The sequence below is a fragment of the Corylus avellana genome, chromosome ca2 (assembly GCF_901000735.1).
Source record: "Corylus avellana chromosome ca2, CavTom2PMs-1.0".
In the NCBI taxonomy this organism is placed as follows: domain Eukaryota; kingdom Viridiplantae; phylum Streptophyta; class Magnoliopsida; order Fagales; family Betulaceae; genus Corylus; species Corylus avellana.
Window position 1 is genome coordinate 42,508,699 of NC_081542.1, and position 13,216 is coordinate 42,521,914.

Genomic DNA, 13,216 nt, shown 5'->3' on the forward strand with positions numbered 1-13,216 from the left:
AGGCATTTTTCTAATACATATTATATACGAAAATTATCAAATGGGGAGCAATATAATAGAAAATGGCTAGTCTATTCAAAAGATGTAGATAGAGTATTTTGTTTTTGTTGCAAGTTGTTTAAAAAGTGAAGCTAATTGTTTAGCAACCTATGAGATTGAAAGTTTTGAATTCTTATTGAGTATGACTATTTGGTATGATATTTTATTTGCTGTTAATACTGTTAGTAAAAATTTACAATCGCAAGACATGCATATTGATGTTGCTATAGATCAATTAGAAGGTCTTATTTCCTATTTTAAAACTTATAGAGAAACTGGATTTGCATCGGCTATGATTTCATCTAAAGAGATTGCAACCATAATGGAAATAGAACATGTTTTTCGTGAAAAACGTGTAATTCGTAGAAAGAAACAGTTTGATAAGAATGCTAATGATGAGACAACACAAACTGCTGAAGAATCTTTTAGAATTGATTACTTCTTATACATAGTAGATCAAGCTATTTCTTCAATTCAAAGTAGGTTTGAACAATTTCAAATATACGAAAATATTTTTGGTTTTTTATTTAATTTTAAGAAATTAAAATCACTAGATGATGATTGTTTGCAAAATAAATGTCTTAATCTAGAATGTTTCCTAAAACATGATCTTGATGGTTTAGATTTATTTTCAGAACTAAAAGTTTTAAAAGAAATTTTACAAATAGAAGAAAGTGCTCCAATTGACATATTAAATTATATAAAAAGACTTGATTCTATTCCAAATGCATGTATCGCTTATAGAATTTTATTGACAATACCTGTTACAGTTGCTTTTGCAGAAATAAGTTTTTCAAAATTAAAATTGATAAAATCCTACCTAAGATTAACAATGTCACAAGAGAGATTAAATGGATTAGCCATATTATCAATTGAAAAAAAGATATTAGAAAATCTTGAATATAAAAACTTAATCAAAAATTTTGCATCTCAAAAAGCGAGAAGAGGAATTTTTAAATAATATATATATTACTTAAAAAAAAAAATTAGGCCAAATTTCAAAGTTTTGCCTAAGGCCCCAAAATATATTGAGCCGGCCCTGCATAGGGCTCGATTAAAATAAGTGAAAAATAATGATTTTTTGCACGTAATTAATAATTCCTTCTACTTATTTTATGTATCAACTACCCATCGGAGATTTCAAGTTTCAATTGAATAACGTCACCGTTAGACTTTTGTGATCTTTCACACTAGCCATTATAATTTTGTAGAATTCTAATAGGGACATCACCTCTGATTTATCTAAGCACACGAATATAGAAATTAACAATAATATATATATATATATATGGAAAATTACATATAAACTCTTTAAGTTAACGCGCTATTGCAGGCCACCCCATTGGGGGTTTGGGATGGCCAGCAGGCCATCCCTCCACCCATGGGGTGGCTTGCAGCCATCCATTGGGTGGAAAGGGGTGATCACGAGCCACCCCAAACCACCCAAGGGGTGGCTCGAGCCACCCCAGGGGTGGCTTGCAGGCCACTCCTCCACCCATGGGGTGACTCACGGGTCGCGGCCACCCCATACCCTTCAATTTTTTTTTTTTTTTAAGATTTAATTTTTTAAATTAAATTATTAAAAAATTAATATTTTAATTAAGTAAAACGAGGAGTTTTGAGTGGCTTTAACAGCTGGTAAAAATTTTTGACGGTAGAAAGTTTATTGTAGTTTCGATTGACCTAAGGAGTCAATTTCTGATAAAAAAAAACACCTATGGAGTTTTAAATAAAAGCGCGTTGACCTATGAATTTATATATAATTTCCGTATATATATATACACCTTGATATGGTCAGGTGCCTTTCTCTACTTCCACTCTCTTTTTATTATTATATATTTCTATACATCATATAACCACTTAGAATTTTTGTTTTTTTGTTTTTAATTTTTATGGATGTTAGATTTTCGAGTACTTATGATTAAGGGTGAAAGTGCGGGTAGATAATAATCGCTCGAACATGCAATCCGCATATACAAATGTGGATAGCGATTTTAAGGTATGCAAATACAATTAATAATTGTATATGTATTCGCTTTATATATAATAGGGAAAAATATAAAAAAGCCCCCTAAACTACCAGCCATTTTCGATTTTGCCCCATAATGTTTCAAAAGTGATAGTAGTTCCCAAACTATCAAACTATTGCATTTTCGCCACTCCGTTAGTCAAAACCGTCAGTTTGGACGGAAACTGTAAAACAACGTCGTTTTGTTATGAGTAAGTTACTGCAATGTCCTTTTATGAAAAAAAAAAAATTTGGGAAAAATATAAAATAAGCCCCCAAACTACCAGCCGTTTTTATTTAGCCCGATAATGTTCAGAAAGTGATAAAGTAGCCCCCAATAAAACGATGTCGTTTTGTAGTTTCCGTCCAAACTGACGGTTTTGACTAACGGAGTGGCCAGAATGCAATAATTTGGTAGTTTGGGGGCTACTTTATCACTTTTGAAACATTAGGGGGCTAAATCGAAAACGGCTGGTAGTTTGGGAGGCTTTTTTATATTTTTCCCTATATAATATATATAATAGCTTTAAATTCAATTATTGAAGCATCTCTTTCTCTTGCTTAGAAGTTTGTTAGTAACGAAGCTTATTAGTTTGTCATATTTTACTTACAATACAATTTTCTTTACATTTTACATTTAATTGATTCATGATTTGTACGTGTAGGAGGGTTGATTTAGATTCATAGTGCGTTCTGTGTTGAATTTTTTTTTTTTGCTGCATTTGTAATTTATGGCAAAATAATTAATAAGTGTGATCTGAATAATAGTGTTCAACTAGAAGCACAAATTACAACTTCAAGGCGCAAAACATTCATTAACGGATAATAACCACATTTAATGACTGTAATAATTGCGTGGATGCAAATGCTAATCGCACAATGCAAATGTAGATGTAGATACCTAAACGTGATAACCGCATTATGCAGATACAAATGCAGACAGTGGCGGAGCCAAGATTTTTGTTAAGAGGTCAAGATTTTTTTTCCTAAAAAAAATTAAAGTCTAACAAAATTAATTTAAAAATAATATATATATATATATATATATATATATATATATATATAAAATGATTCAACAAAATTTAGTTATTGTTTAAAACATATAAATGCAACTTACAATTTAATTTATTCAATTGGCTCTAACAAATCTTCATATTTTGAAATCGTTGTAATTATTTTTTTATTCTTGATAATCTTGAATATATCATTCTCAATATATGTGATCAGACAATCATTTATCCATTGATCCCTCATTTAGTTACGTAAACTATTTTTAACAACGTAAAAGTTTGAATTGTTGAAGGCTTAAAAAGGAAGAAATATTGTATAAAAAAATTGCAAATAGTTGAATTTTTAAATTGTTAAACGGCTTTTAATTCTTAGAAATTTTTTTTTGACATTTCTACAAAAGAGGGGATAGGATATTAGAACTAATAACCTTGGTGTGATTTCCAAGACTCTAATTCTCTGATTTTTTTTTATTTTTTTTATTTTTTGAAATGCTCTAAATCTCTAATTTACTAGTGTTGTTGGTTAGGATTTCGCAAATTACCAAAGATCTAGAATTTTAAATATATATACCTAGGCAATAGGTTTAAAGTCGTTGCTTCTTTTTCTTTTTTCCTTTTTTTTTTAAAAAAAAAAAGAAAAGAAAAGAAAAAAGTCCAACTTTAAAGTAAGAGCCTTTTAAAGGTGTAAGTTATGCTTAATAAAGCTTGATTAAAACAAAATTTCTTGGGTAAAGTCATCTTAATTTCCTCAAACTATCACCCTAATTACAATTTTCTCCTAAACTATCAATTGTGACAATTCACCACTCAAACTACCAAAGCAATGACAATGAACCCCCAATTTTAACAAAATGACGAAATTACCCATACTAAACCCTAAAAACAAAAATACAGAAATTCATAAAAAAAATAAAAAAGAATAAAAAATTTAAAAATAAATAAAAGGCAAAAAGGGGTGCCGAACCACCCCTGGAATGGATGGTGGTCGGACCACCGCCATTAGGCCATGGGGTTGCTCGCCACTCCCATTCTGGCCAAATATTTTTAATATTTGTATTTTAAATTTTAAATATATTTAATTTTTTTTTTTTCAAATTTTAAGGGATATGTTTGTCTTATTGAAAATTTTACAGAGATAATTTCGTCATTTTGTTATCATTAGCGGGTATATTGTCATTATTTTAGTAGTTTGGAGGGGGGGAGGAAGAGGGAGATTGTCGCAATTGATAATTTGGGGGAGATTATAATTGAGGTAGTAGTTTGAAAGGGTTAAAGAGGATTTTTCCTAAAATAATTTTACGCTAAAGGAGCTCTTCTCAGCATAAGTAAAACTATAAAACGGTTCGTTTTGGTAAACAGAACAAAACCCTAAACTATGCGTTTTGCTTAAAAAAAAAAAAAAAAAAAAACCACACCTTTGTCCTCGTGGTTTTTTTGCATTCGTATGAACTCTTGACCTAATTATTAAAATGCCTGAACTGAAAGAAAATCAGAATAATGAGTCGTGAACTCCGGTTCTCTTAAGAAAGATTTGGCCATTAATGAATGATTGAGAATGGGCAACCTAAGGCATCCGAACAAAATCCTATTGAAGTAAGAAAATTTTTTGAGAGGTGAGGGGTCATTTGATTTTCAACTTGAAAGGAGAAGTTGAAAAGTAAAACTCCTTGTTTTGTTTTTTTCTTAGTGCCGTGCTGCAACTTGAAAAGTAAGAAAAAGCATGACGGTGCGACTGTACCTCTCCAGTCTCTCTCAGTTTTCACGCGCAAAAGTCTCTTTCTGTCGCTGTATTTATGAAAAATCACGTGGACCAGCAAGTTGTAGATTCAATGGGAGAGAAGAACACAGCAAGGCGGCGGCTAATGGACGCTTGAGTTGAGTGGCCCCCCACGTGACTTGATGAAAAATCACGTGGACCAACCTTTTTGTTCAAATGGAGATTGGAGGACCGGAGGTGACCTTTCAGATATGGCAACCCCCCTCCTGCCTTTGAAATTGAGGAAGGTCTCATTGATGTGTGTAAACGCTCTCCTATGACAAGACATTATAATTTAGAAACCCAACAAAAAAAATTGCTAGTCAATTTCATTACCAAAAACTCATTTTTCTCCCTTTGCAATATGCAAACGGATTCGGTTGTATTGAGGCTTATTTTATTTGCTTAGAAAACAAACACACACACATATATATATATATATATATATATATATATATATATATATATATATATATAGCCAAGCCAACACTCATAATACAATGTAATACATTTAGACCCTTTTTCATTATGTATGTAATCTCCTTTCTTTCTTCTGTTGCTTTTGAGATGATACAACAAATTACACTCAATTGTCCATTCATGATGCAGATTCACCTGCCCCCCACCATAGTTTTGGACCAAGAGAAATGCATGGATGAAGAGTGGGACTTCCGAGTATCTCCAAGTGTTGGGTATGATGAAGACCCAAAATTTCGTGGAATGGATTTCATTTTTCGGAGCAAATATGCATCCGTATCCTCGCTTTCAACCTCGTCCTCCACCTCTTTGTTCCCCTCCAACACTTTGACTACATGTCTCATGGTTGGCCGGGAACTTGGGTCAGGGTACGCACACAACAAGCCCAATTGAAGCACCCTGTCCACTTCTTCTTCATCAAACTCCCCTCTACCCTTCAATCTCTCATCAAAAGCATTCATTAATTGCCCTTGTACCATCAATAGCCATACCCAATCTACCAATGGTGGCTTCCCTTCTTCTATAGGCCTCCTCCCACACATTACTTCTAAAACCAAGATACCAAATCCAAACACATCAGTTTGAGCTGATGCCCGTCCGCTCCTAATCACTTCCGGCGCCATATATCCGACGGTCCCGACCACCCTAGTCGTGTTAGGCACTTGACTATGGTCGTGCATTCGGGCTAATCCGAAATCCCCTAGCCTCCCATTCATATCCTTGTCAAGTAACACATTGCTGGCCTTAATGTCCCTATGTAGGACTTTTGCTTCCCACCCCTCATGTAAGTACAAGACTGCTGAAGCCACATCTTTCAAAATCCTTATTCTGTCTTCACAGCTCAACATCTTCCTGTCATCACATTCAAACACCCACTTGTCCAAACTCCCATTTTCCATATAGTTATAAACCAAAAAGAAGTTCCCCTTGTCTCTCTTGCACCACCCCCTCAACCCCACCAAACTTCTATGCTTCAATCTTCCAAGGCTTGAAATTTCAGCCAAAAATTCTCTCATCCCATCATTTTCATGCGAAATGCATTTCACTGCAATCTTTGCCCCTCCTGCTAAAACACCCTTATAGACCTTACGGTTCCCTCCAGTTCCAATCACATTTTCTTTTGAGAAATGTCTTGTGGCCACCTCAATTTCTACATAAGTCATTCTGTGTGGCCAATACTCCAATTCCCAATCTTCCATTTCCTCTCTCTCCCTAACATGTACTCCCCTTCGCTTCCTCTTGATCAAAAACAGAGCAAACAGAGTACAAAGACAGACACCGGAGAAACCTCCCACTGTGATTCCTGCAATAAACCATTTGGATCGAAATATAGAACCCTTTGGAAGAACGAACGATGGCAAACCGGTGGTAACCAACTCTTGGCTTAACGAAAAGTTGGAATTACTAAAGCTCCAAGCTAAAATATTGTTTCTTTGAATTAAAATTCCGGTACTACTAGAAAAGCCAACAAACATTTCATCCTCAAAAACCTCAGAAAGATCAATAGAAACATTCAACAAAGGCTTCAGAGGTCTTTTCATGCCTGCCGGAGCCATAGTAACATGAATCAAAGAATTTGAATAGTCAATCCAAACTTGGTAATTTTCACCACTGTTGAGCTTCAATTCCTTGAATGACTTGTCATCATCAGCATCGCTGCTGTTGTCGGGACAGTACCCGGCATCGTGTGATGCATTTGATTTGAGGGAGTTCACGTCGATTCCAACATGGTTGGCGCTTATGTCATCGAATTCTTCGTTCTTAAACACATCAAACTCGACACCAAAGACATGGTTATTGGGATTCCCATTGTTGTTGAAGTTGAGAAGGCCTAGATAATTAGCTGGGTCTGCGCCTTCGATGCCCTTGACGGGCACAAACATGAAAACTATGCCATGCCTACCAGAAGGATTATTCTTGTAAGGAACCAAAGAGAAGATGAAAGAAGTTGAGAAAGGATACACATAAGAAGAGTTTGGGTTTTTAGCGGGGATCTTTTCTGGGTAAATTGCCCGGCCGATTGAGTAATATGTTCTGTTAGTGAGCGTTAGAATACGAGATTCAACGTCGGCCAGGCCATAGAGTAACATATCGGAGGAGTTGAAGCCATTGAAGACGAAATCAACAGCCGATATGGATTGGAAGAAGAGGAAAACGGGCAGCAGAAAGCATAGTAGGAGAGGCTGTTGGTGTTTATGCTCATCCATGGAGGATGGTAGCTAAAAAAACGGAAAGAGAGATGAGCAGATGGTGTTGGATTGGATGAGGAGTTATTGAACTTTCTTGGTCACCTTGTAGATATTCATTGCATTTGATTTCTTTCGCCACAAGGCAGGTAGCCGGGTTGTTATCTATCAACATTTTCATAGCAGAGTTTTCAACTGTAGTGAATGGAGAAAAAAATGGGATTGAAAAGAGAATGAGATCGAGTTTAGAAGAGTCAAAGAAGGGCTACAGAATTGCATGGTTTAATTTGTCTCCAAAATACAATCCAGAATCTCCTGATTGTTTTTAGCCAATCCAACTTGCATGCATTCTCCAAGATATGACGGAATAATTTATGTCCGAAGAGGAATGGTCTTCAGAAGAAGAGTCACAGCATAATCTGAAAGAGAAGGCAAGGAAAAGGGTGGCCACAAGTAATCTTAAAAAGTCATCACTCATTAATAGCCCGATTGGGATGTGTTTAGATTATGAAGTTGAATGCAACTGGTAAACCCACGTGAAAGACTTGAAGCCTTGTACATCTAGAAAGACGCCTTGTGTGTTTGGAATGACGAAGGGAACAGACGCGACAGTCCACGAGTTCAGCGTTGTTTTAAGACTAATTGGAATTGAGTATTCCATTTAGAAAGAAAATTGATATTTATTTACTGAAAATAGAGGAGTTTGAAATAGAATAAAAATTTCATTAGGAAAATTCCTAGGCCAAGGAGTGGCCGCATGTCACCCGCACTATTTTTTTTTTTAAATAAGTTATAAATTGGATAAACTTTATTTTGGCCTCATGAATTTTCATTCGATTTTACAAACCCCCTCATATCTCTAACTTTGGATCTCTGAACTTTTTAATTTCTTTCGCTTTGGACCCCTCTGTTAGTTTTTAATGTTAAATTCAAACGGTTTGACTTTTTATATCTATTATACCCTTACTTAGTTCACTTGAAATTTTTTTTCCATCATTTAATGAGATTTAATGTCTAAAAAGAGAATATTTCATTTGACTTAACAAGATTCCCTAACGAAGGCCCCGCTGGGGTATTTGTTAGTAATTGGTAGTTCAAGAGTGTCGGATGGTGAGAGAGTCATTTCATGGGGCTATATTGACGGAGGGTGGTGGGTAATAATAATGCTCATATATATATGATCCAAACTATATATATATATATATATACGAAATGGTTAATCAAAACGCACTTTATCTAGTTTAGCTAATGGGTTTTAAAAGACGTCATACATCCGATTATCTATTTTATTTATTTTTATTTTTTATAATGATTATAGTTTTCCTAAAGATCCTATTTTTCAACATTTTGGAAAAAAGTGATGTAGAGAGAGAAATAGTAGGAGACAATTTTGGAAAAAGAGAGGTAGAAGATAAATAGTAGGAGAAAATAAAATGGCTCTCTTGAATAGTGCCGCTACATGTAGCATTTTTTTTTTGCTAATCCAATAAAATATCTATTTTGCAATTTTTTTTTGACTAATCCAATGTGGTGGGAGGTTTTTTACAAATATGATTAGCGATTTTAAATAAAAGTACCATTTGGCTCCTCCATTGTTAGTGCTTTTATGCGCTCTCTCTTAGCCGATTTTCGAAAGTAATAACATACAAAAATATATATTATAAAATATGGGGAGGGTGCCTAGATAAAAGTTAAGGGTTTGTTTGGGAAGACAATTCTTCCCAATTCTTCTTAACTTTTTTCTCTTTTTTTAGTTGATTTGACACCACTAATACTCAACTCAACTCAACTCAAAATTTTTAACTGTATTCAAAATTTTATATTCTTGAAACAGCCCAAACATAATCCCAACTTTTTTTTTTTTCTCCTCAATATTCACAAATTTGAATTCAGTTCATTTAAATAGAAAAAAATCGCAAACCTGTCAATTCATTCATGCATGCATACGTCAATTCATTCATGCATGCATACGTATGGATCAACACAAATATTACATGCCTCTCACATACAGATTTGAAACAACTCAACGGTGGTGTTTTATTACAAGAACAAAACACATATGCCCATAATCTAAATGCTCTTTGATGGAGAATATATAAGAGAGAATTGAGAGAGATTTATAATTTCTTATTTTGAAATAAATGAATAAATCAGTAGTTTTAACTTCAATCCCATGGGTTACTTATAAACAACTAAAAGAAACAACTCTTGGTTATGGAATTTACTAATTCCAAGAGATACAACTCTTGGTTTTATATGGACCAATTCCACTGTAGGTATATTGAGGTCCAATTACTAACATCTTCAAATGTTGGGTGTGATGAAGGCCCAAAATCTCGTGGAGTCTCAGACCACCTACCCATGGGTTTCATTTTTCGGAGCAAGTATACATCCATATCCTCACTTTCAACCTCATTGTTCCCCTCCAACACTTTCACTACTTGTCTCATTGTTGGCCGGGAACTTGGGTCAGGGTAAGCACACAACAAGCCCAAGTGAAGCACCCTGCCCACTTCTTCCACATCAAACTCGCCTCTAGCCTTCAATCTCTCATCAAGAGCATTCAATAATTGCCCTTGTACCATCAATTGCCATGCCCAATCTACCAAAGCTGGCTTCCCTACCTATATAGGCCTCCTCCCACACATGACTTCTAAAATCAAGACACCAAATCCAAACACATCGGTTTGAGCTGATGCCCGTCCGCTTCTAATCACTTCTGGCGCCAAATATCCAACAGTCCCGACCACCCTTGTCGTGTTAGGCACTTGTCCATGGTCGTGCATTCGGGCTAATTCGAAATCCCCTAGCCTTCCATTCATATCCTTGTCAAGTAACACATTGCTGGCCTTAATGTCCCTATGAAGGACTTTGGCTTCCCACCCCTCATGTAAGTACAAGACTGCAAAAGCTACATCTTTCAAAATCCTTATCCTGTGTTCACAGCTCAACATCTTCCTGTCATCACATTGAAACACCCATTTGTCCAAACTCCCATTTTCCATATACTCATAAACCAAAAAGAAGTTGCCCTTGACTCTCTTGCACCACCCTCTCAACCCCACCAAACTTCTATGCTTCAATCTTCCAAGGCTTGAAATTTCAGCCAAAAACTCTCTCACCCCATCATTTTCATGCGAAATGCATTTCACTGCAATCTCTGCCCCTCCTGCTAAAACACCCTTATAGACCTTCCCATTCCCTCCGGTTCCGATCACATTTTCTTCTGAGAAATCTCTTGTGGCCGCCTCAATTTCTATATAAGTCATTCTGTGTGGCCAATACTCCAATTCCCATTCTTCCATTTCCTCTCTCTCCCTAACTCCGCTTCGCTTCCTCTTGATCAAAAACAGAGCAAACAGAGCACAAAGACCGACACCAAAGAAACCCCCCACTGTGATTCCTGCAATAAACCCTTTGGATCGAAATATTGAACTCTTTGGAAGAATAAACGACGGCAAACCTGTGGTGACCAAGTTTTCGCTTAACGAAAAGTTAGAATTACTAAAGCTCCAAGCCAAAATCTTCAGGCTTTCAACTAACTCTCCGGTAGCACTAGTAAAGCCAACATACATTTCATCCTCAAAAACCTCAGAAAGGTCAATAGAAGCATTCAACAAAGGCTTCCGAGGTCTTTTCATGCCTGCCAGAGCCACAGTAACATTAATCAAAGAATCTGAATAATCAATCCAAACTTGGTAATTTTCACCACTGTTGAGCTTCAATTCCTTGAATGACTTCTCATCATCAGTGTTGCTGCTGTTGTCGCTTCTTTGGTTGTCGGGCCAGTACCCGGCATCGTGTGATGCATTTGATATGAGGGAGTTCATGTCGATTCCAACATGGTTGGCGCTTATGTCATCGAATTCTACGTTCTTAAACACATCAAACTCGACACCGAAGACATGGTTATTGGGATTCCCATTGTTGGTGAAGTTGAGAAGGCCTAGATAATTAGCTGGGTCTGCGCCTTCGATGCCCTTAACGGGCACAAACATGAAAGCTATGCCATGCCTAGCAGGAGGATTATTCTTGTAAGAAACCATCGAGAAGATGAAAGAAGTTGAGAAAGGATACACATAAGAAGAGTTTGGGTTTTTAGCGGGGATTTTTTCTGGGTCAATTGCCCGGCCGATTGAGTAATATGTTCTGTTAGTGAGCGTTAGAATACGGGATTCAACGTCGGCCAGGCCATAGAGTAACATATCGGAGGAGTTGAAGCCATTGAAGACGAAATCAACAGCCGATATGGATTGGAAGAAGAGGAAAACGGGCAGCAGAAAGCATAGTAGGAGAGGCTGTTGGTGTTTATGCTCCTCCATGGGGGATGATAGCTAGAAAAATGGAAAGAGAGATGAGCAGATGGTGTTGGATTGGATGAGGAGTTATTGAACTTTCTTGGTCACCTTGTAGATATCCATTGCATTTGATTTCTTTTGTGATTTGTGTGACAAGATAGGTTGCCGGGTCGTTATCTGTTATGTGTGACTTGCCATCCATCAATATGGTGGGCCCAACAACGTTATTCCTTCTCCAATTAGGAGAGGTTTCTTGCTTCAGTCGACTTCTCCTACTCGCACTCAATATTGGATTCCTTGTGATTCTTGGACTTAATTGCCTTGAGAGGCTTATGACCGATTTAGTCACACTATAAGGCTTTGTTTGGCAACAGCCTTGACCCAGACACTGTTCAGTGTCTGGGTCAAGGCTCGGTTTTTGGGGTAAGAATTTACCCACTTTTTCCCATTTTACCCATACTTCTTCCTGATTGAAACATGCCCGTGTGTGGAATTTCCCACGCTGAATTCAGGAAAAAAGGCCAGCATCATTGGAACCCAGTGCCCCGAAACTCGCGTCTGAAGCTGCGAAGAAGGGAAAACCATTTCTGATTTCTCCCCCACCCCCTGCGCTTTGTGTACAAAATTTCTCCCTCCTCACACGCGTCTGACGCTGCCTAAGAGAAACCATTGCTTGGTAACCGGGTTCACCCAAACATTGTTTGGGTGCTGACTATCGCCCAGCGCAAAGCAGCCCGAGGCATCGGCAAAAGGGACCATCGGAGGGGAGACAAAAGCGTTGGCGGTGGGTGGGCCCGAAACGCGGCGGCGGAGAGGAGAAGAGGAAGCGGGGGTGGTGGGGAGGGAGAGCTTGGAGAAGCCACGGAGGATGAGGTCGTCTGGCTCGAAGAAGAGCCTCTTGGGATTAGGTTCGGAGCGGGAGGGGTCAGGGTGTCATGGGTCTTGGAAAGAGGAAGACGACGAGGGAGAGCGCCGTTTCATGGGGTTGGAGCCAGAACAGCCGCAAGTGGTGCAGGGTTGGTGGTTGTTGGAGTTGAAGCTGTTGAGACGGAGCAAGGCGAAAGGCAGCTCCACCGAGTCTTGGAGGTCCTCTGGGTCTGCATTCTTCAGAGACTGATTTTGTATTTCTGGTCTGCAAATCTGAAACTTTATAGGTCTACCACAGGCCACAGCCTATACGCACACTCTCTCTCTTTTGAAAGAACAGTCTCACATGCTAGCCCGTTGAATCCCACGTAAGCAATTCAATGGAAAAAACACAACGAAAACATACAAAAACAAAATCAAAATACAAAAAGCAACCCTCTCTGTCTCTTCAAAAAGCAAAAGAAAAGCTTACGTTATTCTCTGCTTCCCAATGCTTGCAAACTCAACCCTCTCTGTCTCAAAAATGAGGAAAAATTGGAATTCTGATTTTGAAGGGGGCATCAAGCATGGCGTGG

The 13,216-nt window shown here is 37.4% G+C and overlaps 1 protein-coding gene and 1 pseudogene across 1 annotated transcript; both read right to left on the reverse strand.

Annotated features, from left to right (window-relative positions):
• Positions 1-5,328: 5,328 nt before the first annotated feature.
• On the reverse strand, positions 5,329-7,497 carry LOC132172548 (L-type lectin-domain containing receptor kinase VII.1-like). The gene has a single exon (XM_059584062.1). The coding sequence runs from the start codon at positions 7,495-7,497 to the stop codon at positions 5,425-5,427; it is 2,073 nt and encodes a 690-aa protein (XP_059440045.1). The 3' UTR covers positions 5,329-5,424.
• Positions 7,498-9,696: 2,199 nt separating this feature from the next.
• The window catches only part of LOC132172008 (L-type lectin-domain containing receptor kinase VII.1-like), a 4,020-nt pseudogene continuing 500 nt past the window's right edge, over positions 9,697-13,216 (reverse strand).

What these genes read in the sequence shown, in the direction of transcription:
- LOC132172548 (XM_059584062.1), bottom strand. Translation starts at nt 7,497, where the DNA reads ATGGATGAGCATAAACACCAACAGCCTCTCCTACTATGCTTTCTGCTG.